The sequence below is a fragment of the Balaenoptera musculus genome, chromosome 2 (assembly GCF_009873245.2).
Source record: "Balaenoptera musculus isolate JJ_BM4_2016_0621 chromosome 2, mBalMus1.pri.v3, whole genome shotgun sequence".
NCBI lineage: Eukaryota > Metazoa > Chordata > Mammalia > Artiodactyla > Balaenopteridae > Balaenoptera > Balaenoptera musculus.
The window spans coordinates 167,677,991-167,701,150 of record NC_045786.1 but is presented as its reverse complement, the minus strand read 5'-3'; the positions used below and the strand labels follow the sequence as shown (position 1 = coordinate 167,701,150).

At 37.0% G+C, this 23,160-nt stretch overlaps 1 protein-coding gene across 1 annotated transcript in view; it reads right to left on the bottom strand.

Annotated features, from left to right (window-relative positions):
• Positions 1–8,854: 8,854 nt before the first annotated feature.
• The window catches only part of PAPOLA (poly(A) polymerase alpha), a 59,289-nt gene continuing 44,983 nt past the window's right edge, over positions 8,855–23,160 (bottom strand). The window contains 6 exon segments of the mRNA XM_036844423.1: positions 8,855–11,011; positions 13,121–13,195; positions 15,033–15,095; positions 18,818–19,038; positions 19,248–19,348; positions 21,441–21,583. Coding sequence (XP_036700318.1) covers positions 10,916–11,011; positions 13,121–13,195; positions 15,033–15,095; positions 18,818–19,038; positions 19,248–19,348; positions 21,441–21,583 — 699 coding nt within the window. The 3' untranslated portion in view covers positions 8,855–10,915.

The window sequence follows — 23,160 nt, the reverse complement described above, 5'->3', positions numbered from 1 at the left end:
GCAAGGGGCAGGGTGGCCGCGCTGGAGGGGGTGACCCAGCGCACGGAACGAACCAGTGTCCAGCTGCAGGTGCCGTGCCTCCGTGCTGAGCCCCGGCGCACGGAACAAACCACGTTCTCAGTCAGGACCACGGGATTCGGAAGATCTCCTTCATGGGGTTGGGAGGATCGTATGAGGTGGGGTCCACATAGCACCTACAGCAAGCCTGGCACTCAGAAAGGTTGGTGTCATTCCATCTTACAGGGCAGGGTGGTCTGTCCCCAAACCCCCAGATCAGGGAGGAAGAGAGGGCAGGGGAAACCTGAGAGTATTAAGTAGCTGTCACAGACTATGGGTGAACAAGAGCAAGATGAAGGGCTCCCACCTGGATCTGGAATGAAACGAGGAGCAAGGGCAAGGGCATGGCAGTGAGAGGGTCCGAGACGCCCCAGTGCGGGCTGGGCACTGGCACAGGACGGCTTCTCCTGGCCTCCCGCTGACCCTAAGCGCAACGCGAGCACCGAGCGAGTGGTCTGGAAGCAGGGTCTGGGGCAAGGCTGAGGGGGACTGAACCCCCCGCCTTTTTCACTCGGTTTGTGCTCCACGCATCCCCCGCCCCGCCCATCCCCGCTGTAACCCACGAAGAGCTTGGACCACGTCATGGTCATGTTCACAATAGAGGTGCGACATCTCTTTCTGGTTACCCTACCACGACTGCTTCCCAGCCACGCCACACCCTAACCCTGCCGTGCCTTCCCGTCTGTGCCTCCGCCTGGAACGCTGTCCCCTGCCCCCGCCAACTCCTTCGGGCCCTGTTATCACACCGTGACACAGTTGGGCACTTCTCTCTCTCGGCCCAGCTCCTGTGCATCCAACGTCACAAACTCTGGCACCTTCCCGTTCCACTGACGTCACCAAACTCCTTGTTGCTTCAGGCAAGTGCTGCCCCCTCTCACTGTGCCCCTGGCTGCTGCCGCCTCGCTGGAAGCCTGTCTGCTATAGAAGAGAGCTCCTGCCCTTTTGGAGGCACGGGGTTCTTTTTCTTCAGAGCCTTCTAGTGATCTGCAATTCATTTGTTTTGTGGGCCATCCTTACTCCCTGTGAACTATAAGCTTTCCTAAGGACAGCGGCTATTGCCAGTTGCATTGACCGTGGACACCCAGGGCCTCTACACAACTGCTGAATGAATGAGCCAGTGTCTCAAAACAGAAAGGGACTGGGCTTTGGAAACAGACAGGTTCAACCCATTACTGACTCCATTGCTTGTTAACTACCACACAGAGTCGTCACTGCGGCTGAGGGTGGTGACACCGAGTGCCCAGCACAATGCTAACACTCAGTCTCAGCTCCCGTGCCCTGCTTGCCTGATTCGCTCTCACTGCGACAGCACCTGGCCGGTAGGATCAGAGACCATTTGCGAAGTGAATGAACACTCTGAGGCAGAACTGTAACCGTGAGAATTACACTACTGCACCATAAAAGCAAGAGCGGGTGGGATCGGCGGAAAAGACCCGGCTAAATTAAGACTTTCTGAACTTGTTTGTTCTAACCATCTGACGGTGTGTTCATTTCAACATAAAGCCAATCATCACAGCGAACCACCAGAATTCTACCCTCTCCCTAAGAATTCCAGGGAGGACTTCCCTGGTGGCGCAGTGGTTAAGAATCCGCCTGCCAATGCAGGGGACATGGGTTCGAGCCCTGGTCTGCGAAGACCCCACATGCCGCGGAGCAACTAAGCCCGTGCGCCACAACTACCGAGCCTGCGCTCTAGAGCCGGCGAGCCACAACTACTGAGCCCACGCACCACAACTACTGAGCCCGTGTGCCTACAACCTGTGCTCCACAAGAGAAGCCACCGCAATGAGAAGCCCGCGCACCGCAACGAAGAGTAGCCCCCGCTCGCTGCGACTAGAGAAAAGCCTGCACGCAGCAACGAAGACCCGACGCAGCCAAACATACATACATACATAAATTTATTTAAAAAAAAAGAATTTCAGGAAGTCTTTGACCACCACACAGCCTGTTCCCCTCTCATCTACCCCTCCTGGGTCCAGACACCACCACGTTTCTCCAAGGCCACACTCCAAAGGGTGGTTCATTAGGACACAAGATATTCTTGGGTTCTTCACTACACCTACTCAACAGCCACGACAATTTGTAGGGAAAATGCTTACGATATAAAATTGCTTAGCTAGTATCATGTTAAAAAAAAAAAAAAGGGCATGAGAGACAAAGAACATACATGAAGAGATCTTAAAAACTAACTTTAAGAGGCAGGATTATGGATAATTTTTATTTTCTTCTTTATAGTTTTGTGCATTTTTCAAGTATTACAGTGAATATGTATTCCTATTATAACCAGAAAAAAAATCAACAAATTCTAGATAGCATCAAATGTGCCTAAAATCAATTCATCTAATAACGAATTTGCCAAATGACATATTCACCCACAATCCACATTGTAAATAATACGTATGACAGTCATGGCATTTTATATACAATATAACGGACAAAGCCCTCCCTACAAAAAATGTTTTCAGATACCAATTTGTATTTTTACCTCTTTTTTTAACATTAAGTATGGTTTTTATTTAATTCCTCTAAGGGCACGTCTGCCTTATTTTTATGTTTTTAATAACAACTTATCAAATGAGTATCTTCAGACATGATACAGTAGTTACAGTACCTCCTGAGCAAGCTCTAAGGTCACTGTTGATGTTTTTATTCTACTCTGGAGCAGTTTAAACATTTTTAGCACTTCTTCTAGGTACTACTCTGTCTTAATTGGCTAAAAAAGAAAAATATTTATAAGAAATCATCTTAATATGGAAAATTAACATTTTTTTTAAAAAAATCCTAATTTTAGACAAACCAATTGTTAAGAGAATTGGGTGTGAATGGATTAGTTCACCCAAACTAGCCAGAGCCTGAACCTCCCCAGCACTAATAAACACACATTCATTTCCTCTAGAGTCTTTGAAGTTCATCTCCCACTGCAGCCTGTCTTTACATCACCTGTCTTTGCAGACTTCCATCCCTCTCACCTTCAGTAGGCCAGCTGTAGGGGCATCCAAATAGCAGAAATGCATTTGAGCTGTTCTGAAACTAGAAGCCTATGCAAAAACAGAGCTAATAACCCTGGCCTTCCCCAATGATATCCAAAGAAATACACTAAAAAGCAACATTGTCGAGTGGGAAAACACAAGGTCATGTTTAATTCTAAGGATTTAATTAAGGATGACACGAGGTCATCCTTAATTCTAAGGATTAAGTCCTTAGAATAAAGCAGGTTCGAATCCCAACTGACTGACCGCGGGCAAGGTGTTCCACAAACTAAGCCTGTTCTCCTCATCTGTAAGTGGTGGCGCCATTTGCTATGTCAGGAACAACCTCATAGGTCTAACAATTAGACCTACTGCTTGACACCATTTACTGTCAGAAATTTTTCCCAGGTCCATTCACTGTGTTTGAACCCTCAGCCAGGAGCAGGCAGGCATGCTCTGTGTCCTCTGAAACTGTGCACTGCATTTCTCTTGGCACTAAGGCAGAGGAAAGTTTTCCGATGAAGAGGCCAATCTGCCCCCACCCCACATAAATCTAAAAAAAGAAAAAAAAAAAGAAAAAGGGCTTTACCTGACTCAACTTTTTTCTCCCTACTTTGGTCCTGCCCAAATTCACATCAGGAAAACAGCTTTGGGAATTAGGAGGGGTGGTTTTCCAGATATTCCTTTGCCGTCTACAATTGGCCTTTGTGCCTGCCCTCTAACAAATTCAAATTAGGTTTAACAAAGCACTTAAAAATCTGTGATTCTCTAAACATGTTATTTACATGTTAATCCACATTGAATTCCAAAAAGAAATAAAAGACATAAAGAGTTATGTTTTACTCAGAAACTGAAAGGAAAGCTTTAAACAACTTGCGCAGGGTCACCAGGCTCTGGTGGACAGGATAGGATTAGTACTTCCTGAAGGCCTGGGCTTTTTGTTAACTGGTGACAGTATTTGGCTGAAATAATTACTTACAAACAAAATCCAGCATCACGTTGATCTGACACAAAGTTTAAACTTTAATAGAATCTCAAATATTCAACCTCTTTCCAATGTTAGATTCCCTAAATCCTACCTTGGATCAAAGCTCAAATTGCCAGAGACCATTTTGGGTAACCCAACGAAGAACTAAAATTGTCAAAACTTTAAGGCCAGTGAGTGTTCCAGGGTGAAAGTCTCATGTTAAAGAACGTACAGATTGGTCAGAATCTGCTTCTAAAGGTAACGGTAAGATTACTGAAGATCAAGGAAATGACTATGAGCCCAATCTAAAATTTTAAATACTGCCCAGCAATGGAAATGATGAAATATGGACTCCTCCATCAACAGAAATGGATAAGCCTGTCACAGATACAATGAACTAGATGTCTCATTAGGTTCCTTCTAATTTTGAGATTTTATGAACATGTTTTTTAAAAATTTTAAGCCTTATGATAGATACACATACACATACTTCCAATCCAACCATGTTTGCAGAGGCAAAGACCATACTTGCAAAATTAACTTTTTCAAAAATTTTCATTGTCAAGAAACTAAAGTGTCCACATTTGGGTCATTTATTTAACAAGACAAAGGCCACAATAATACAGTAGTTTCCTTAAAAGAGAAAGCTGTCCAAGACAGTCGCATATTCAAGAAAAATAAAGTAGAAAACATGTAACCTAGAATGGTTTAAAAATATCATAGGCAGAATCTCTATCTTTAAAGCAGTGTTTATTAGAGAGTGCCAAAAATTCTTGTGGACTATCAGGGAGACCACACAAAACAGAGAACAGCTTAAACGAATGCCAGTCACCCAAGCTTACTAGCAGTGATAGATGAAAAATATATACAATGATAATCATTATGACCAAGATACGTAACACCCCATAACCAATACTTATTGCAGCCAATGCTTATTCTCGAGGCCGTCAGACTTGACTCCCCTAAACCTCTAAGGAGACTGCTCAACTCAGGCTTTCTAAAAGAACTGTAATATTTTCTAAATAAAACTTAACTTTACTAAACCAAATCAGAATGAATTATGAGTGCTTTTAAGAATCTGCAAAAATAATTATTTTACAGTTGGGAAATGTGTCATACTCGCAAATGTATTTGTCCTGAGCATTCCACAAACCAGATAGAAACGGAAATGGGAGACCAAGCTTAAACTACAGAGCCGCAGCGGCCTAGCAGTGCACTAGCGCTCCTCCTAACAGTCCTGGCACAGGGTCCAGGCACGGCCGGCTCTCTGCTGGGGGCGGCTTTCTCGCCTGTGAAGGCAGATCGTGCCCTCTGTCACTCACGGGGAGCAGTTCTGCCCAACTGTCTCCTTTCCACAACTCTATCATCAATCTCTTTATTAACAGCTCCGCTGCAGTCAAAAAACGCAAACAAGGAGCAATTTTCATGCCAGACTTCTGGAAAGCGCACAGCGCCAGGTCCCACACAGTGTGAAAGCGTGTAGGGGTTGTTCTGCCGAGGGAGAGACAGCCTCCACGAGGAACAAGCACAAGGCTGGGACATTTTACATTCTTATACTAAAACGCATCTACCCACTTTCTTACGCCTAAAATCTGAAAAGAACCCAAATATTCACACGTGCGTGGGCGTGGTGATTGAAGAGGGGCACAGCAGTGGCACAAGATCATTTTACTCTCCAGAGATGACTGTATTATTTTGCATTTCCATAAAATGTATCATATCCCCTGAAAATATCTTTAAGGACTATATAACATTAGAAAACATACAAGGCTGAGATAAATGTCTGCAATGACCTGAAACCCATAAAACTGAAATTTTTGAATTATTCAAAATACATATTTTTGGATTGATATCTGTTGGTCAAAAAATAGCATCTTACAAATTAATGAAAGGAAATGCTTCTAAAAAGCTTGCAAAGAATTTGTAAAAGGGCTTAAATATTTTTTTAATTGGGTCATAATCACATGACTAATATGAAATTTAAAACATCCAAGTGAAGTAAAAACTGAGTATACTGTCTAGATAGTTCCAAATACTGAGATGCATGGTACTTAGAGTGATACTTTATCATTGTAACTGTTAATTACATTACACTCAGCCCAAGACTTAAACCCACCATAGGGCAGAATTTACCTTTAATGGGTTTCCCTTTAATCTGTTTTGTATTTCAATCTATTGATGCGATTGTTTCAAAATTATTCCGTATCTATAAGTAAAACAAATTTTTATGTTTTTAAAGATTCTGATACTACACAACTGAATTTACACTGTTCTGAATAATGCATTTTACTGTAGTGTGTCTTAGGTAAACTGTCTTAGAGCTGCGATGTCTGTGCTCAGACGGAAAAGGACCTGCTAAGACCGAAGTGGTAGTGTTAAGTTGAAGGCCAGGGTGAATCAGCTCTGGGGCTTCTAGACCTCAGTTTATTCTACAATGTGAAACAAAACCAACACACCCTTAGGCTTTCCCTGGTCAATGCTGGGACCCATAAGATGGACTGTGGAGGGTTGAGCATAAATCCATTCTCCCCACTAAAAAACAAAAACAACACATAAACAAAAACTCTAAGCTGGGTGGCAAGGAGGAGACTATTTTTGATTAAAGGCATTATCCTGTACCTTAGAAATATCATAGCAAAAAATATAAAGCTTTGATTGGAGCACACACACAGACTGTTCTGTTCTTCATTTCACCTACTAGTGAAATTTAAAGATACCCAGAACAGGAAAAAAGTGTCTTATTTACATTATGTTAAAGTATGAATATTTTCAGCATTAACATTTTAAATATTAGGTGGTTAAACTCTATAAACTCTAAACAATACTGTGCCCTTTGTAGATATGATTTTTAGCTATCTGAAAACGTGAAGTATTTAAAAAGATGGTAACTGGAGAATAAAGTACAATTACAGTCACAACCCTTCACGAAACGAATGTGAGCTTTCTGAAATGTGAACTTTAGCACAGCCTCAATTCTACCCTTTCAAGGAAAGTCCTGTGAATTGTGTGGGGGGGGGGGGGTGAGGAAAGGAACAATGCACTTAAAGTTCCATACCTTTCAACAAATATGTGTATGGTTTGATCAGCTGCAATGATGTTCCCAGAACATCAAGACAAAAGCATGTCTCTAAGGAAAAAAAGCAGAAGTTTAAATGACTTCCCAAGTATATGAAATCACTTCTAGAATTAAGTACATACAATCACTTCCAAAATACATGGCTCAGAAATATTGATGCCATCTTTCTTGGTGCCAATAAAGCTATATAAAATGTCACAAGAATTTTTAAACTGATGAGTACGGAGAAAGGATGAATAAACTGATTCTACAAATGAGAAACGGATATCACACAGAATTAAACAGACCACTTCTCTCTATATGACTGAAGGTCATGTTTATTATAGAACACGCTTAATATTTCACTTGCCAAGTTCAGGTCTGCATTGAGACAGCATCCATTTGTGATTTTGGTTTGAAGAAAAGCTAACAGAAGAGAAACAGAGTGGAGAATTTAAAAAAAAAAGCAAAACATACAATACAGGCTAAAAGGCAACTAATTTTCCTTGTACTATTCTTTTATTAGAATTAAAATAGGCAAAAGTATAACCAAAGGATTGTTCAATGCCTTTTTAGGTAAACAGTTTATCTTTTTGTTTAAATGCACTGAAGTGCACTAACAGTTAATATTTCCAGGGCTTGGTCTACAAGTTTGTGTGTATTAATGATTTATCTTTTCGTTTATCAATTACTACTTGGAGCTGCTGATCATTTATTGCCACCTTGAGTGCAGCCAGAATTAATACTACGCAGAGCTCTAAAACATTTTTCTGTGTGGAGAAAAAAAGAGGTGTTAATTAGAAAAATACAAACTTTATTCCAGAATATACCCAAAGCCACAAAACACAACTTTCAATTATCATTTTACTAATTCAGCAAGATCCATGAAATGCCAAAAGTCTATGTGGGTGATAAAACTCAGAAAGTTGTGATATTCATTCCCATGTTTAGGTGTCTGTCAAAGTAGAGGAAGCATGGCAAGCTCTATTCTGTAGGTGTTAACAATGGCGTCAAGGGCAATTTTTACAATATTTTCCCTTTTACTGAATAGTCCCAAAAGTTAAATGTTATTTTAATAAAAGGTTATTCTACATTGCAGTCATATATTTTTACATATAGTAAAGGTATTAGAATTTGGAATTTCAGGAATGAAAATATGCAGAATTGCACATCCCTTGAAATAACCTAACATAAGGAGGGCCATCCCTCCATTCAAAGCATTTAAGATAACCATACTCAAAAGCTGGCCATCACACGCATACAGAGCAGTTCATTCCTAACCCATAGTTAAGTATGTTGACCATTTAAGGGTTTAAGAAATGTAGAATCTGATTTGCGTTTAGTAAAATGAGAAACATAGGATCCTAAATTCACTGAAAAACAACAGTGCCACCTGCTGACATTGGAGATACAGCACCAACTGCTTTGAAAACCACCAGCTCTGTAAAGGAAGCACATCAACAGTACACTGTCTACATGCGTGGAATAAATACAAAGAAAAGATACACTGTCTATATAAACAGAATAAATATTTTGGAGGGTGGGTCAGTTAAAAGTTAATTATTAAGTACTACATTCATGTTTTCCTCCCTAATGGTCAATTATATGAAAAACAAATACCTGATTATGTGAGATATCAATTAACACTAGGCTGTTGCTAACGGTACAATTAACCAGATATAGATCTCTTCTAAATGTAACCAAAGTAAACTCTTTCGCAAATCTTCACTTAGAGCTATAACTTACAAGTAGAAATAATAATATCACTGAAAAAAACAAAAACAGTCAAAAGAAACCAGCCAACTGTGGGATTGTGCTGTTTTTTTTTTTTTATTGTGTTTTCAATGGAGAAATACATCATCTGTTTACAAAATAGCTCTTGAAAAATACAAGGAGTACAGATACTATAAAACAAAGCAAACTCCAGTCATGAGACACTACGTACATCATGCGAAAGCAACAGTCTGATCTCCAAGTTATGAAAACTAGAATTAAAAAGTTACTACACAGAAAAGGTCCAAGTTCCCAGCTTGGCAAAACTTGGGTGCAGTTACATGAAACATTTAATAAACTGAATTCTTTTTCCCCAATGTGTAAACAAAATGACAAGACTAAATCTGTGCCTGGCAATTTCAATCTAACTCTGAAGCTACACAGAACACACAGACACCTTGTAGACTTCACCTGTTAGTCTGACCATCTTTTCTTCTTAGGTGGTAGGAGGAAGGGCAAGGTGACTGTGCAGAGCAAAGATGTGGGAAGTAGAAATACTGTATACTAGACATTACAAAGGATGGTGAAAAGAAAGCCTCAATTAATGCATAGCCTAAGGGGGAAAAGACTACACTCCAACTTCGGAAAATTAATTTAGAAGGATAGGGGAAGAGTTTAAGTAATTGCAGTTTAACATGAAAAATGCACGTGTGATAGAATGGAGCACAATGGAGGATTCATAAAACATGCTTATCAGAAAAATCTGTTAGGTTTGCTTTGTCCAGATTAAGAAAGAATAACTAAGCTTATCAACATCTGGCATCCCTCACATTCTGTAAAGATGAATGCTCTGCTGCTTAATTATGTGGAATTATTTACTGATAAGATAAAACAAAACGAAAAAAGGAGTAGAGAGCTGACTAGATGTCAAGTGCTTGCTAGAAATGATTTTTAAATGTTTCTACATGTAAAATTTACTGACAAATTTTGGTCAACCATTTAAAAATAAAAATTCGTTTAAAATTCTTGGAGAAAATGCCTTTTTGCCCACATGTTTAAAATTGAAAATCAACTTTACTATAGACAGGAGTTCTGTGGAGTGTACAAAATTCCTCATATTTAGAGATCGAATGGCCGTCCAAGATAGATATCATGTTTCACAGGCATTATTTTTAGTCACCCTAAAGTTTCAGCCATGGGACCAAAATTTAGTGTTCTGTGCCATGTGGCCACAGGGTCACTGGTTTCACACCATGGCTTAAGAAAATACTGGCATTTTGTTTTTTATGAAAGAAGTCCTACCTTATGCATACAAGCAAAAAGGGGAAAAGAAAAAGAACGGGGAGGGAGCGAAACCTTTGTTTCAAAGACAAGATACTGGAGGCAAAAGAATGTGGAGCTTTAATGAGCTCAAAGAAAAATATTCATTGGCTGATCACTGATTTGTATGCACTCTAAACAATTCTATAAATAAAACCAATATAGCATTTCTTAATCATGACCCCATCAAAATGAAGTATCTCCTAATTATTCTTTCAATGTCAAATATATACCCTAGAGCTGACATTTCATTTTTAAAGGTTACAGCTACCTCATAAGGACTGAACTAGATGTACTCTTATCCTTTCTCTGAAGTATAACAGTACACCACTGCACAATGGCATCCAATTTGAAGACTAATGGTAAAGGAAATTCTTCAGGAAAAAATGAAAATCCATCAAGCTGAAAATCTAAAATTAGTTCTACTTTCTAATTAAAAAAAAATACATAAAAGTGCATCATCAGAATAAGGAATTCTTATGCCAGTTTGTATTGCAAATTTTCCAAACAATGCAGCAAACATAAACCCAGTCCAGATGTCAATTATGAATACAAATATAGCTTGAGGTTTTTTTTTTGTTTTTTTTTAAAGGCAGTAATTTTTTGAAATAGTTAATGCAACTGTTGCTAACACAATAATAATAGTACTCCTGGCTTCACATACTAACCTGGACTTCCGATCAAGTGCTGATTAGCCCAGTAAGGGAGGTCACAAAAAAAACCTAAATCCATTTTCAGTCATGTCTAGTCTTGTACCCTCCATTCTCCTTTTTTAGCATTTGAAGACAACAGGTTGAGTTGGCAGATATTGTTTATGGACCCCTGAGGTTGTTTTTACCGATTCAATCTCAGTTTTATTGAATTCTTGATAACAGGAATAGGATTTGCAGGGAGAGCAGGGATATCAGAAAGGTCTGTACTGGATGTTTTCTGAGAATAAAAGCAAAGAACACAACATTGTTCAAAGTACTATAACTTGACAATGAGATTTACTTGCCACTGCTTTACTTCCTAAGAAATGGATAAGACCTTAACATAACTATTAAAAATTTAAAGAAAAACACTCTAAAATGTTTTCAAAATGGAGTGTAAATAAACATGCCTACTACTATGAAATTGTTTGCTCTAACACTCGTAGAAATTTTCAAATAAGTAGCAATACTTTAGTAATATTTTAGCAAATATACAAGAACGAATTTCAAATACAGCTTTAATAAACACACTCCCCCAACAACCACCTATAACAGACTTATTAAGTTCATGCTAAGTTATGTTCACTTGTAATAACACTAACAGCTGCAATATTAACTGGCACTGGAGCACCCCCATGTGGGAGAATACTTAAAGTTCACCTTACACCCAGGAGCAGCAGTAGCAGTTAACAGTAGTGAATGTATTATTTTCTGACCCTGTCAATTAAAAATTAAATCTACACAACTGAGCAATAATTTGATTATTCAAAGTTTAGGGAGGTTTTATTATGTTAAAAACAATTAAATCACAAAGCTTTCTTTAACATCCAAAACCATAGAGATGGCATTTTTAAGTGTTTTATTATGGAAAATTCCAAACATACACAAAAATAGAGCATTATATAACAAATGCCTATGTATTCGTTATCCAACTTCATCAACTGTCAAATCAAAGCCAATCCACAGTCCTCCCACCTTCACTCCCAGATTATTCTGAAGCAAATCCCAGAGATCCTATCATTTCATCTGTAAATATTTCAAGTTTATCTCAAAACAAGGATTCATCGTTAGACACAGTCACAATATTATAATCACCCCCCCAGAAATAAATATGCCCCTTATATCACCAAATATAGGGATGTATTTTTTAAAAACTTTTTAAATCAATATAATCATTCCTTTTATATTATATAACTGGGTGATTTTTCTCTCAATGGCTCTAGGGATCTTTTCATTAGAAAGAAAATTCTAATTCCTTATAAAAATATCTAAAAGGCAAACACCCACGGGTACAAATCATGATAGCGATGAAGTCAATAAGACAAACTATGAAAATAGTTCCCTAGAGATTAATGTGGCAAACCAAAAGGCATGCAATTACAACCCCAGAACTTCAGTTTGACAAACAAGTTTGTCCATGTATCAGTATCAAGCACAACACTTCCTAATGTTGTTGGGAGTTACTCCGCCCCACAAAATTTTTATTAGATAAAGGCTATGAAAATAAAAGACATTTCAGAAAGTAGTCATAATATTTATATCACTAGGGACTATGAATGTTAACAGCCAGCAAAAACATGTTGTAAAACGATCACATTAAAATAACTCTGAACCACAAAGCAGCACAGTACCACTGTATCATCAGTTCAGCAGCATCGCTGGGCAGCAGCTGTCATCTCAGTTATTTTGTAGAGGTTAACCAGTTTAATGTCTACTTAAAGAAAATATTTACTTTATGTCAGAGTTTGACCAGACTCTGGAGTATATTCAATTTGAAAGGATTCAAGAAGAAAACAATCATTTCACAAACAAAATGAAGGTTCACAAATCAATGAAAAGAGTCCAGGTGCCTACTGTATGCAAGGGACTGTCACAAGTAGAATTTCTAGGACAAATGAAAAAATAATTTTAAAGAACTATGGATCACACTAAATTAATAATTGAAAATCGGACGTGAAAAGTGAGGCAGAAGAAGCACATTTTGAAAATTAAAAGGTATTTTTAAAAAAATCCATGAAGAATGGTTTTAAGTTCTAATTTAAATTTCACTCTCTGACCTATAAACAAAACCTCTACGTGAAGACCACACATTGTGCAGTGAGGATTTAAGTGATTTGCGATATCAAAAAATATGTAAGGGGATGAGTTAGCACCTTGACAGTGCAAAAGAACGGCTCCATCATATCCAGTGCTCCGCCTTTGAATACAATAAACACATTTGCAGGCTAGCAATTAACTTTCACAAAGATAACTTTATTAAACTTCTGTATATGCTCATTTTCATTCATTATACAACACTAATCTTAACAACATTTATAAAATTCTCCTTGCTTTTTGCACTTAGTACCTGAGAGGCCAACAGAGAAGCCGCTGTCTGAATGGTTTCTGATTGAGTTGTACTTGTCTCTGTATCAAGTTGTTCCTGTGAGACAAAGAGGACGGGGGAGGAAAGAGACTTAAAAAAGGATAAAAGAACATAACTGGGTTTGGTGGCTAATAAAAAAGACAAATTGGAAGACAGGAGGGATCAAGAGAAAGACGTGACTACATTACAAAATCATCTATCATCATCAAAGGGTTAATCATCAAAAAAAGCCTCGTAGGTTACTTAACCATTTCAGATACACATAAATTTCTATTTGCCTGCTTAAACCTTATAAGGCATGGTCAAAATATCTCATGACTTTCCAACCAACTCCAACTTGGACGTTGTAAACAAGCACTAATTAAAGACACGTACATGCATATTATAAAACGTTGCCCAGACAATAATTAGCAGAATATAAACCCAAGCTCAGCTTTAGCTATGTGAAAAAAATAAAACCCATTCAGTATTATTAAATAAAATTACCCAGAAGCACAAAAACTGCTCCCAGGCCTTTAATTAAAAGTAGAAAATGTCTCTAAAACATTTCTCCTTCCTTTTGGTTTCTCTTCCCCTTCTCAATAACCAGTGCACTGATTCTACTATAAGAATCATCAGAAAATACAGGGTAAACTGTTGTCATTCCACTGCTCTAACCTTTTTTAAAGCAGTGCCCAAAAATAATACATATACACACACACAAATGAAAATAAACATACAAAAATTTGAATTTCTATAAAACTATATAATAATAAAACAATGAAATACCAAATTTCTCCTATGAAATTGAAAAGGGTAAACAGTGTACTAGAAATGGAAGACTGCAGTCTCTCTGAAGCACAACTTAGCAATACATATTAAGTTTTAAAAGCATCTATTTGTACCAGTAATTCCTCTTTCATTAATTTATCCTAATAAACATAAACGGATGGCAGGTATTTAGCTACAGCCAACATTACAGTAGAAAAGGGCAACTTCCTTTTTTAACAGAAACAATTGCTAACAATAGTGAACTGGTTGAATAAAATATGGTAACAGCCTTAAGACAGCATTCTATGCAGCTATTAGTAATATTGGTCGATTATGCAATGGCATGAACAATTTTTCTTGGTTTACAGAGTGAATAAAGATTTGAAAGCAAAACGCACTGGTATATATGCACACACAAAATCTATAAAGACACCAGAAGAATACTTGCTAAAATATCTATCATGGAAATCAGGATAATTTGGGGAAAGGAGGAAGATTTCCAATTTTTCTACAACAAGGAGAAAAAAGTTAAAAGTCTTCAGTGCATTTCAGTTTCTGAAAAAATGATGTTCAAAGTCTAATACTTCGGCTAAACCAATCTTTCCCATCCCATTTACCTTGATTCAAGCCCCTTGCGCCACAGCTTCTAGCCAGAACTGTGTGCCAAAAACTGGTTCTCTAAACATACCACACTCTCACCCCAATAGTGAGATAAACTTCTCATCTTGTCCTACCCCAAATCCTATGTCTTCCTTCTATGAAGCCTTTGCTAATTCTGCAGTCTTGCCTCTCGCCACCCCCACCATCTTCAATTACTTCTTCTCTGATAACGTAATTAGCCACGTCCACCTCTTATCTTCTCTACTTAAATGTAAGTTCCATTAAAAACAGGAGCATCTCACTCATCACTCTACTCCATTTAGTATCCACCAGATAACCCCGCATCTAGTAGGACCTCATACACTTGAGGAATTAAATTTCAGTGCTATAAATTAACATTAAAAAGGGACAAACACTTCTCTAAAAACAGTACTGAAAACCTAAAACCTATAAGAACGAAATACAGTGCAACATTATAAAGACATTTCTATCACATCTTCTGTACTCTTAATTGCGTACGTATTCCGAGGCTAAATTAGTATACCTTTGTTTCTGTTTTATCATGTCCACTCAAAGCAAGACAGTTAGCATCTTCACTTGTTTCATCCTGTTTTTAAAAAAAAAAGCTTTATTCTCTAAAATGAAAATTTAGATTATTTGCCAATCAATGCTTTAATTTATAAAAATTTTTAAAGTATAAAAATAATTAACCTGTAAGATCGATCAAGTATGTCCTTAAAATAGGTTACTGGTTCACTTAAAATTTTTTTTTCATGTTAACCAATTTGCCTTCAGTTTCTACCAAAATTTTAAAAAAGAACACGAGGAAAACTGTTATTGTTGATCATCACCACCTGAAGTATATTCCCCAAACCACTAAGTTCATAAAATATTTTTTGTAAGGAAGAGAAAAAAAAGAGTTCCTTGATCAAACAACTCAGGAACTTGGAATAGTATCACCCCCTTTCTGGGAGATGCACACACATCAGCACATAAAAGGTTCTGAGAAGTTCTAGAAAGAATCTTCTCTGTAACTTTCCTGAACTTGACCACAGAATCCCCCTGGCTTAGTAAGTCTTATTAACGTCCTGAAGGAGGTCTGAAAAATGTTCTCCTCAGGTCTTATTTTTTTGATTTATTATAATGCTATTTAAAACAAACAACATATTTTTTTGGTAAAGAGGGGAAATGGGAAACCAAAAATGGTTATACTTTCCCATTCCTGCAGTGACTTGCAATAAACATCACTTTCTTAAGAAAAACAATTTTGGCACTAACTTCTCTGCTCTCTTTACTAGGCAGAACTAAAATTTAATTTTAAATGTGGCTTTAAAACAAGACATAGAAACCACGGCTAACCTAGAGTAGAAAAGATTTAACACCAATATCAACCAATTCCCATAAGAACTTTATTTGTATCCTGCAAACATACAAACTTAAAAAATAGTAACGTAAGTTACAACTGGGCAAATTTCAATACCGACTGGATATGTGACACTATGGAATCATTATTAATATCGGTGCATATACTGATCGGTGTATATATACACCGATCAGTATATGTACCGATATATATATCACACACAAATATATATGGTGATAATATACTGTAGATGTGTTTTTGAAATATTTATGGTTGAAATGACATGCCTGGGATTTGCTTCATAACAATGGGAAAGGGAGTAGATTTATAGATGAAAGAAGACTGGCCTTGAGTTGTTAACCATTAAAGCTAAGTGATGTAAATGTAACTTGTTCATTACAATTTTGTACATGTTTGAAATATGCCATAATTTTAAATATATATATACATATAGCATCATTTAGCCATATAATTCAGGTGACAAGGCAAATTTTTTTTCTATTTTTATTTTACATTTCTACCATCTATATGTATTTGAAAAGCTTTAGTATGTGATAAAAATTAAGTAGAACTAAAGTACTTGACAATACCTGAAACTCTCCTATCTATATACATGTTAGTATATTATTAATTGAGTAGGACCAGTGTTTCTTTCTGGTTTACTAACATTTCTAATACCAAGTACTCATTAACAGAGAATGAATGACCCAGTAGGAGACCTTCAAAATCAGAATATTTGTAATAATCTTCAACTTTAGCACCATGAGATTTAGGCCTGGGTTCTAATCCTGGCCCTGACTTTAATTAGCTTTATAAACAGGAAAGCTATTGAACCTCAAGTTCTTCTGGGAAAGGAGGAGATTAGTCTATGAGATAACCTAAAATCCTAAGATCCCTTCCATATCTTAAAATTCTATTTTTGTTAGTCGACTCCATGGAGCTGCCATAAGCAGGACTCAAACTGTGAGAAAATACATAGCACAGAAGATCACTGGGGGCAGGGGGCGGGGAGTGGTGAACCTATATTTTTAAAGATACTTAAGAAACATGAATCAAGGATCTTAATTTACTTACAGATTTGAACAAATAAAAACTATTTAAAAAAAAATATCAATGACATAATCAGGGACATTTGAGCCCTGACTAGATATTTGATATTAATGAATTGTTCATTTTTTTAGGTGGGTTTACTTGGTTTATACTTTTCTCTTTGTAATTATTATCTTTTAGATACATGATTTTAAAAATACTAAGGAAATGATGTGACTGAAGTCTCGATTTTGCATCTAAATAATGCAAGTACAGGGGAAATGGAAAGGAAAAATAATTAAGGGTATAGTGGCTGAATTCACTATACCTGAAATTGCATGATGGGTACATGGGTACATGAAATGATTCTCTTGTGCATATTTAAATTTTTCTGTACTAAGTTAAAAAATCCTATATTCCTATTGCCTCTCTAAACTAGACATGAAACATGAGTGTTTTCTACCAAGGTAAGTGCAAACGAAATTACAAGCATTGTACTGATATACATTTTGGAACTCTCACAGGGTAAGGAATGAAGCCATTAACATTAAGGAAACAGAATGACAGGTAGCTAGAGTTATGCTTACATATACCATACTAAGGCAAAAAGAAATGTGAATTCTGAAATGCTCTGACAACTCCCAAAAAATATCAATAAACAGAAAGTGGCGTTAGACCAAAACTACATTCTTAGGTTGCTGTACAACACAATCATGTAGAACGGGGGCTTTTAATAAAAGATTACTAGGCCTGGAGAGTCTGATTCAGTGTATCTGGAGGAGGCCCTAAAATCTGTATTTAAAAAAAAAAAACAAAACAACAAACCCTGAAAAACTAATTCTGATGTACAACTGAGGTTGAAAATCACTGCCTTAAGAGATAATTACAGAGACAAATGTATTTCAGAATACATGGTGTAAGATATGATATACTATGCCCATTTTTCATTCTCACTTAGCAACATCAGAGTGACAAAATTCATTAAATTATTCATGTTTAGTTAACAGTGACTGTTTCCAAAAAAATCTAAAACAGAAGGATTCAGAATAAGCTAGGAGTAATACTTATAAAGACAATAATCTTTCACTATTAAAAATCAAAACACTGCATAAGATACCTAGTTTTTTCCACCATTCTAAAGAAACTTTCATGTAATGTATAAGTTCCTAAATAAAAAATTATCAACCAAAAATCACAACAAAATTGGTGTTTTTTGGGCTAACATCTCTTGGACAATGGTGAAAGTTTAATTAATAGAAAAACACAATGAGAGTGACTCCAGGGAACAATGAAAGTGTGTTATAAGGCTACTTCTATTTTAAGACAAACATCAAAATCAGTGTACACTTTTAATGGTTTTCCTAAAACTATCTGAGACTTAGACAAGGTAAACCAGCCACTATAAAAAGTGGAAGTATTGTTAGAAAATTTCCTGAAGGGTTGGAGGATATAATCATTCAAGGTACCAAAACTAATCTGACTTCGCAGCTTATGGTCAGTCATTCAATAAGAATTCCCTGAGAACCTCTCATATTCAGTGACCCCGTAATACCAAGTACAGTGTAGAAGCTCCAAAACTCCACCTGGATCAAAGAAGCAAAAAACTGTGTCCAAAGGGGCCACCAAAGAATTGGTACACATGAAAGATACAGTTATGAAAGAATAATAAATTAAGATGAGATGTAAATCCATGCTAAGTTGTGTTACAGCCTAGACATGCTATAGAAATTTAAACAAGAAACACAGCTTTATGAAAGAGTTAGACACTGAAAAGAGTAGGAAAGGGTGAAAAGAACTATGGTACTAAAGCACTACCTAAAAATAATCTAAAAGCTTTCCTCCACGCTGCCTCTCAACTTGGGCTCACAAAGGTTTTCTTCCACTGGATTTTAAATCAGGTAAGGTGGTATTCCCATGGCTAACTAATATATAGATACCTCTTCTGTTTTGGTTTTCTTGGGACTCTCCTCTTTATGAGGTGAGGATGTCCTCTTGACTCCTACTATAGGATTAGGTGTCTTTGTTGCTGCATTTCCTGAAGGTCTTGGTGGTGGGTTTACCAGACGTGTTGAAGAAACAACTCTGGAGACCGTAGGCTTTGGTGGTGATGAAATGGCTGGTTGTGTGGCAGTTTGAGGAATGCTTTCACTCGATGTACCTAAGTAGTAAGTACATAAATACATAAAAGTTAAATCATATCAACATCAAGTTACAAGTAAAGCTTTTTTATTTTATTCATAAGTTTACAGGTAAATCATAACATGGTATTAAAAAACTGAATTCAAGCTACTTAACAAAGCCATCTTTCAAAATGAAGGCTACAACCAAACATAATGCAAGCATTTTCAAATCTGTCAATCTCCTTACCCCCTGAGCTTTCACTGGAATTTACTTGTGGCACAGAAACTTCAGTAGCCTGTATGTTGGTCACAGATGCTGCTGTTACAGCTGGAGCAGGACTGTTTCTGCTAAAAATGGGGAAAAAATTAAAAAGTGAAAAAAGCAAAGAGAGATGTATAAAATTCAATAATAAAATGTAGTATGTACAGAAGTTATTCTCTAAAGTAAAAGATTCTTTAGTTTTACTTCTCATACGTATATACACATCAGTAACTAACTTTATTTCATAAAATATAATCAACAATCAAAAGCACAGAAACATTCTAAAGCAGTGCTAGTCAACAGAACTTCCTATAACTAAGACCTATATCTACGCTACCCAATATGGTGGCCACTATACAGATGTAGCTACCCTACACTTGAAATAGAACTAGTGGGAAATGGAATGTTTAATTTCATTTAATATTAATTAAGTTTAAACTGCCGCATGTGGCTAATGACTAACATATTTGACAGAACAGCTAAAAAAAATCTGTTCTTATTTGACTTGGGGTAACTGACTTAAATGATTTGGGATATAAGAAAATATGATCAAAAGCTGTAAAGAAGAAAATGGTCTGAGAATTAGAAATAAGTTTCTGCATACAAAACGTAAAGGTTCATGAAACCCTAAAAGCCCATCCAGTGGCCCAGATAAACAACAAAGGATCTCAAAACCCAAGCCCTCCTTCAGTGTTCTGGGTCCCACTCACTCCTGCCATCTCAGGAAACTCAAATCACCCCTCCTTCACTGTCCTATCTATTCAACTTTTCTGTCGCAAATAAATCCTATACATTAGCGTTTAAATAATCTCATTTTTATTATCTCCTGAAAGAAAACAGCGAAAAGTCCTCTGTGGTTATTCAGTCTCCTTCAACTACAGCTTATTCAACTCCAACTGTTGAATGATGATGCCATGAAAAGGTGGGCAAAACTAGAGGACTTAGATTTTTGGTGCATACATGACATTCACAAAGCTCCACAGAGCTTTGGAGCTCACTGGTATATGGAAGTAAATGAGGTCATGAGAGTGGGTGATACCACACCCCCAAGAATACAAAGAAGGCATAAAGGACTGACGAGAGAGCCCTGAAAGGCACAAACATCTAACGATTAAACAGAAAAGATGAACTGGTCAGAGAACAACCACAGATTCAGGAGAAAACCTGAAATAGCAAAGCAGTTAGTACATAATAAATACTCAGTATTTGTTGAGCAAATACACATCCATTTTACATTCATGTGCACAAACTCAAAAGTACAGAAAGGCTTTTATACAACTCCCAGAATTCTTATTAAAATTTTTGCTTCTTCACTCAAAAAAAGATGATGAAACCATTAAAAATAAAAATCTGGAAGTTAATGCTGTACAAATGAAGAATTGTTTTAAAACTACAAGATTTAGGGGCCACGTTGATGCCTAAAGTCTTCAGGTTATGTATGACTGGTCTAAAAACACATCACACATTCAAAGCCCAAGAGAAGAAAACTAAATCCATCATCTACTGCACCTCGGCACGTTCTATTTCATACGAATCCAAAGATTCATCCCAACCTCCATCTTTGCCATTGGTTACACTTTAACCATCTAATTTTTAAAACTGCTTTTTTCAAAACATTAAAATATAACATGCATTCATAAAAGTGTTTATGGTTTAAGTATCAACTCATTGAACAAAGGGATGGGCATAATCCTCACAATTTAAAATAACAGCAGTACCCCCAGAATCTATAATAAACGGCTCCCTTTGAAAATATAGTAGTATATCCATTAAAAAATAAATCTGCAATAACACTATAAAGATTTATGGAAGTTAAAGATAAACATGGCTTTCTGTGTTTTAATTTTTGCCAACATAGCCATGTTTTTCTTTCGAAATAAAAATGTTTAGCTGCTTTAAATGTTCCTAAAAAGACACTTAATTCTTCAAAAGAAATTTCCCCTAAAACCAGCCCACATAAATCTCACCTTCTTTAGAAGATCCCTACTATTTTTCATAGATATTTTTCCCCTGCTACACAGGTAATAAGCATCTCCAGGACAGAAAGGTGATCTTGTCCCTCTTGTCTGGTTCTCCTTAGCACACCCTACAGATCACCACAGGCAGTAGGTATTTGAGCATACGGAACTGGAGGGGTTACTGACACAGCCACTCGGCTTCCGTCCCCTTGCTCCTTACCCCTGAGAGCTGCCGGAACTGTGCAGCGGGCTGGTCTTCGCAGCACCGGTCGGCGAAGGCACAGACATGCTGTTATCACTGTCCATAGACAGGTCGAGGCTGCTGTCATTCAGAGGGGTCAACCGGACACCTTCTGTTGAATGCTGCAAGTAATAACATGTTTAATCAAATATACCTTTATTTTATCTAGACCTTTTAAACATAAACATCTTTTACCTAACTGATAAATGATTTCTACTAAAAAGCACAAATCAATATGTTTATGATAATCAGAAGTGTCATGCTGACTATAACAGGTAAAGAGTTGGGACACACATACTTCCTGCCTTCTAAGGATGCTCAACTTAACTACATTTCTTCAGCGGGAGAAAAAGCGAGAAAAAAATGCTATAATAAACCTACACACTGAATGTAAGATACACTGCAAATTAAAAAGCACTTTAATATGAAAACACATGTATCTTAAATCAGAGGACTATTAATACATACACACACTCACATATATATTAGAAAAAAAGTCAATGGTAAAACACGATAGTAACAATGGTATCTCTGGCCAGTCGGATTAGAAGTAATTTTTTGTTATAGATTTCAAATTGTTTTACAATGAAGATAAAAATGTATAATTTCTAAAAAAATTATCATGTAGGTACGATTTAGTGCCACTCCTAGCTATTTGTATGAGTCTCTCAAAAGCAAGCGATTTCCAGTGCTCTATCTGCAACTTAGGATTTTAACATGGTACATTTAATAGTGTTAACTATCCTGTTAGAATAAAAGCAAAAATAATTTTCTGAAAACTAAACTTAATGACCACATATAAATCCTAATGTTGGTCCTGCTTCTTAAAAACCAAAGCACTCAAAAACAGCTATACAGTGCAGAAAAAACCAAAAGCTAAAAAACTATAAATGGTGCTATGGGATAAAAGTTGATTTCTAAATTGACCAAAGTTTCCGTTTTTGCAATCAATGCTATTATAACATCAAATTGATTTCTTCAGCTTTTTTTTTCAGAACACTTTTAGTTTCAAGTGTTTGCTTACCTACAAAACATTTTAATGGAAATAATTTGTATTATTAATAAAATCCCATACCCCGTATGTGTGTGTGTGTGTGCGTGCATGTGTACACCCACACTCCAATTCCCCAAATGACAAGATAATCTAAATCTCTGAGTTAGCACTACAGAGGCACCACCTGTGTACATAAATCAATATTAATCAAATGGGGAAGATGAGATTTGGGAGAAGGGAGAGGAGAGAAAGGAATGCCTTTTGCCTATGAAGTCAGCTGTAAAACCAGTTTTCTTAATATTGTAAAATAAGCATCTTTCCTATGCAAAAATGCTACCAATCTCACTCTCCACCAGACAAAAATTTGTTCAGTAAGTAAATTATACTCCATTTCACACAGTTACCTGCCTGACCAGGTGATCAAAACATAACCTGTGAAGTAACAGGCCACTGTTGGGGATGATCAGTGAACATGAAGGTTTTAACTGGTTGGTCTGAACACATAACCATCAAGCTGCTTTGCTTTGCCTCTGTGTCTATATCAAGTTCGGCACAAGAGACTTCAATGCCACAAAATCATAAATATTCTATCAAAACTTTCTAATAGGGGCTTCCCTGGTGGCGCAGTGGTTGAGAATCCGCCTGCCAATGCAGGGGACACGGGTTCGAGCCCTGGTCTGGGAAGATCCCACATGCCGCGGAGCA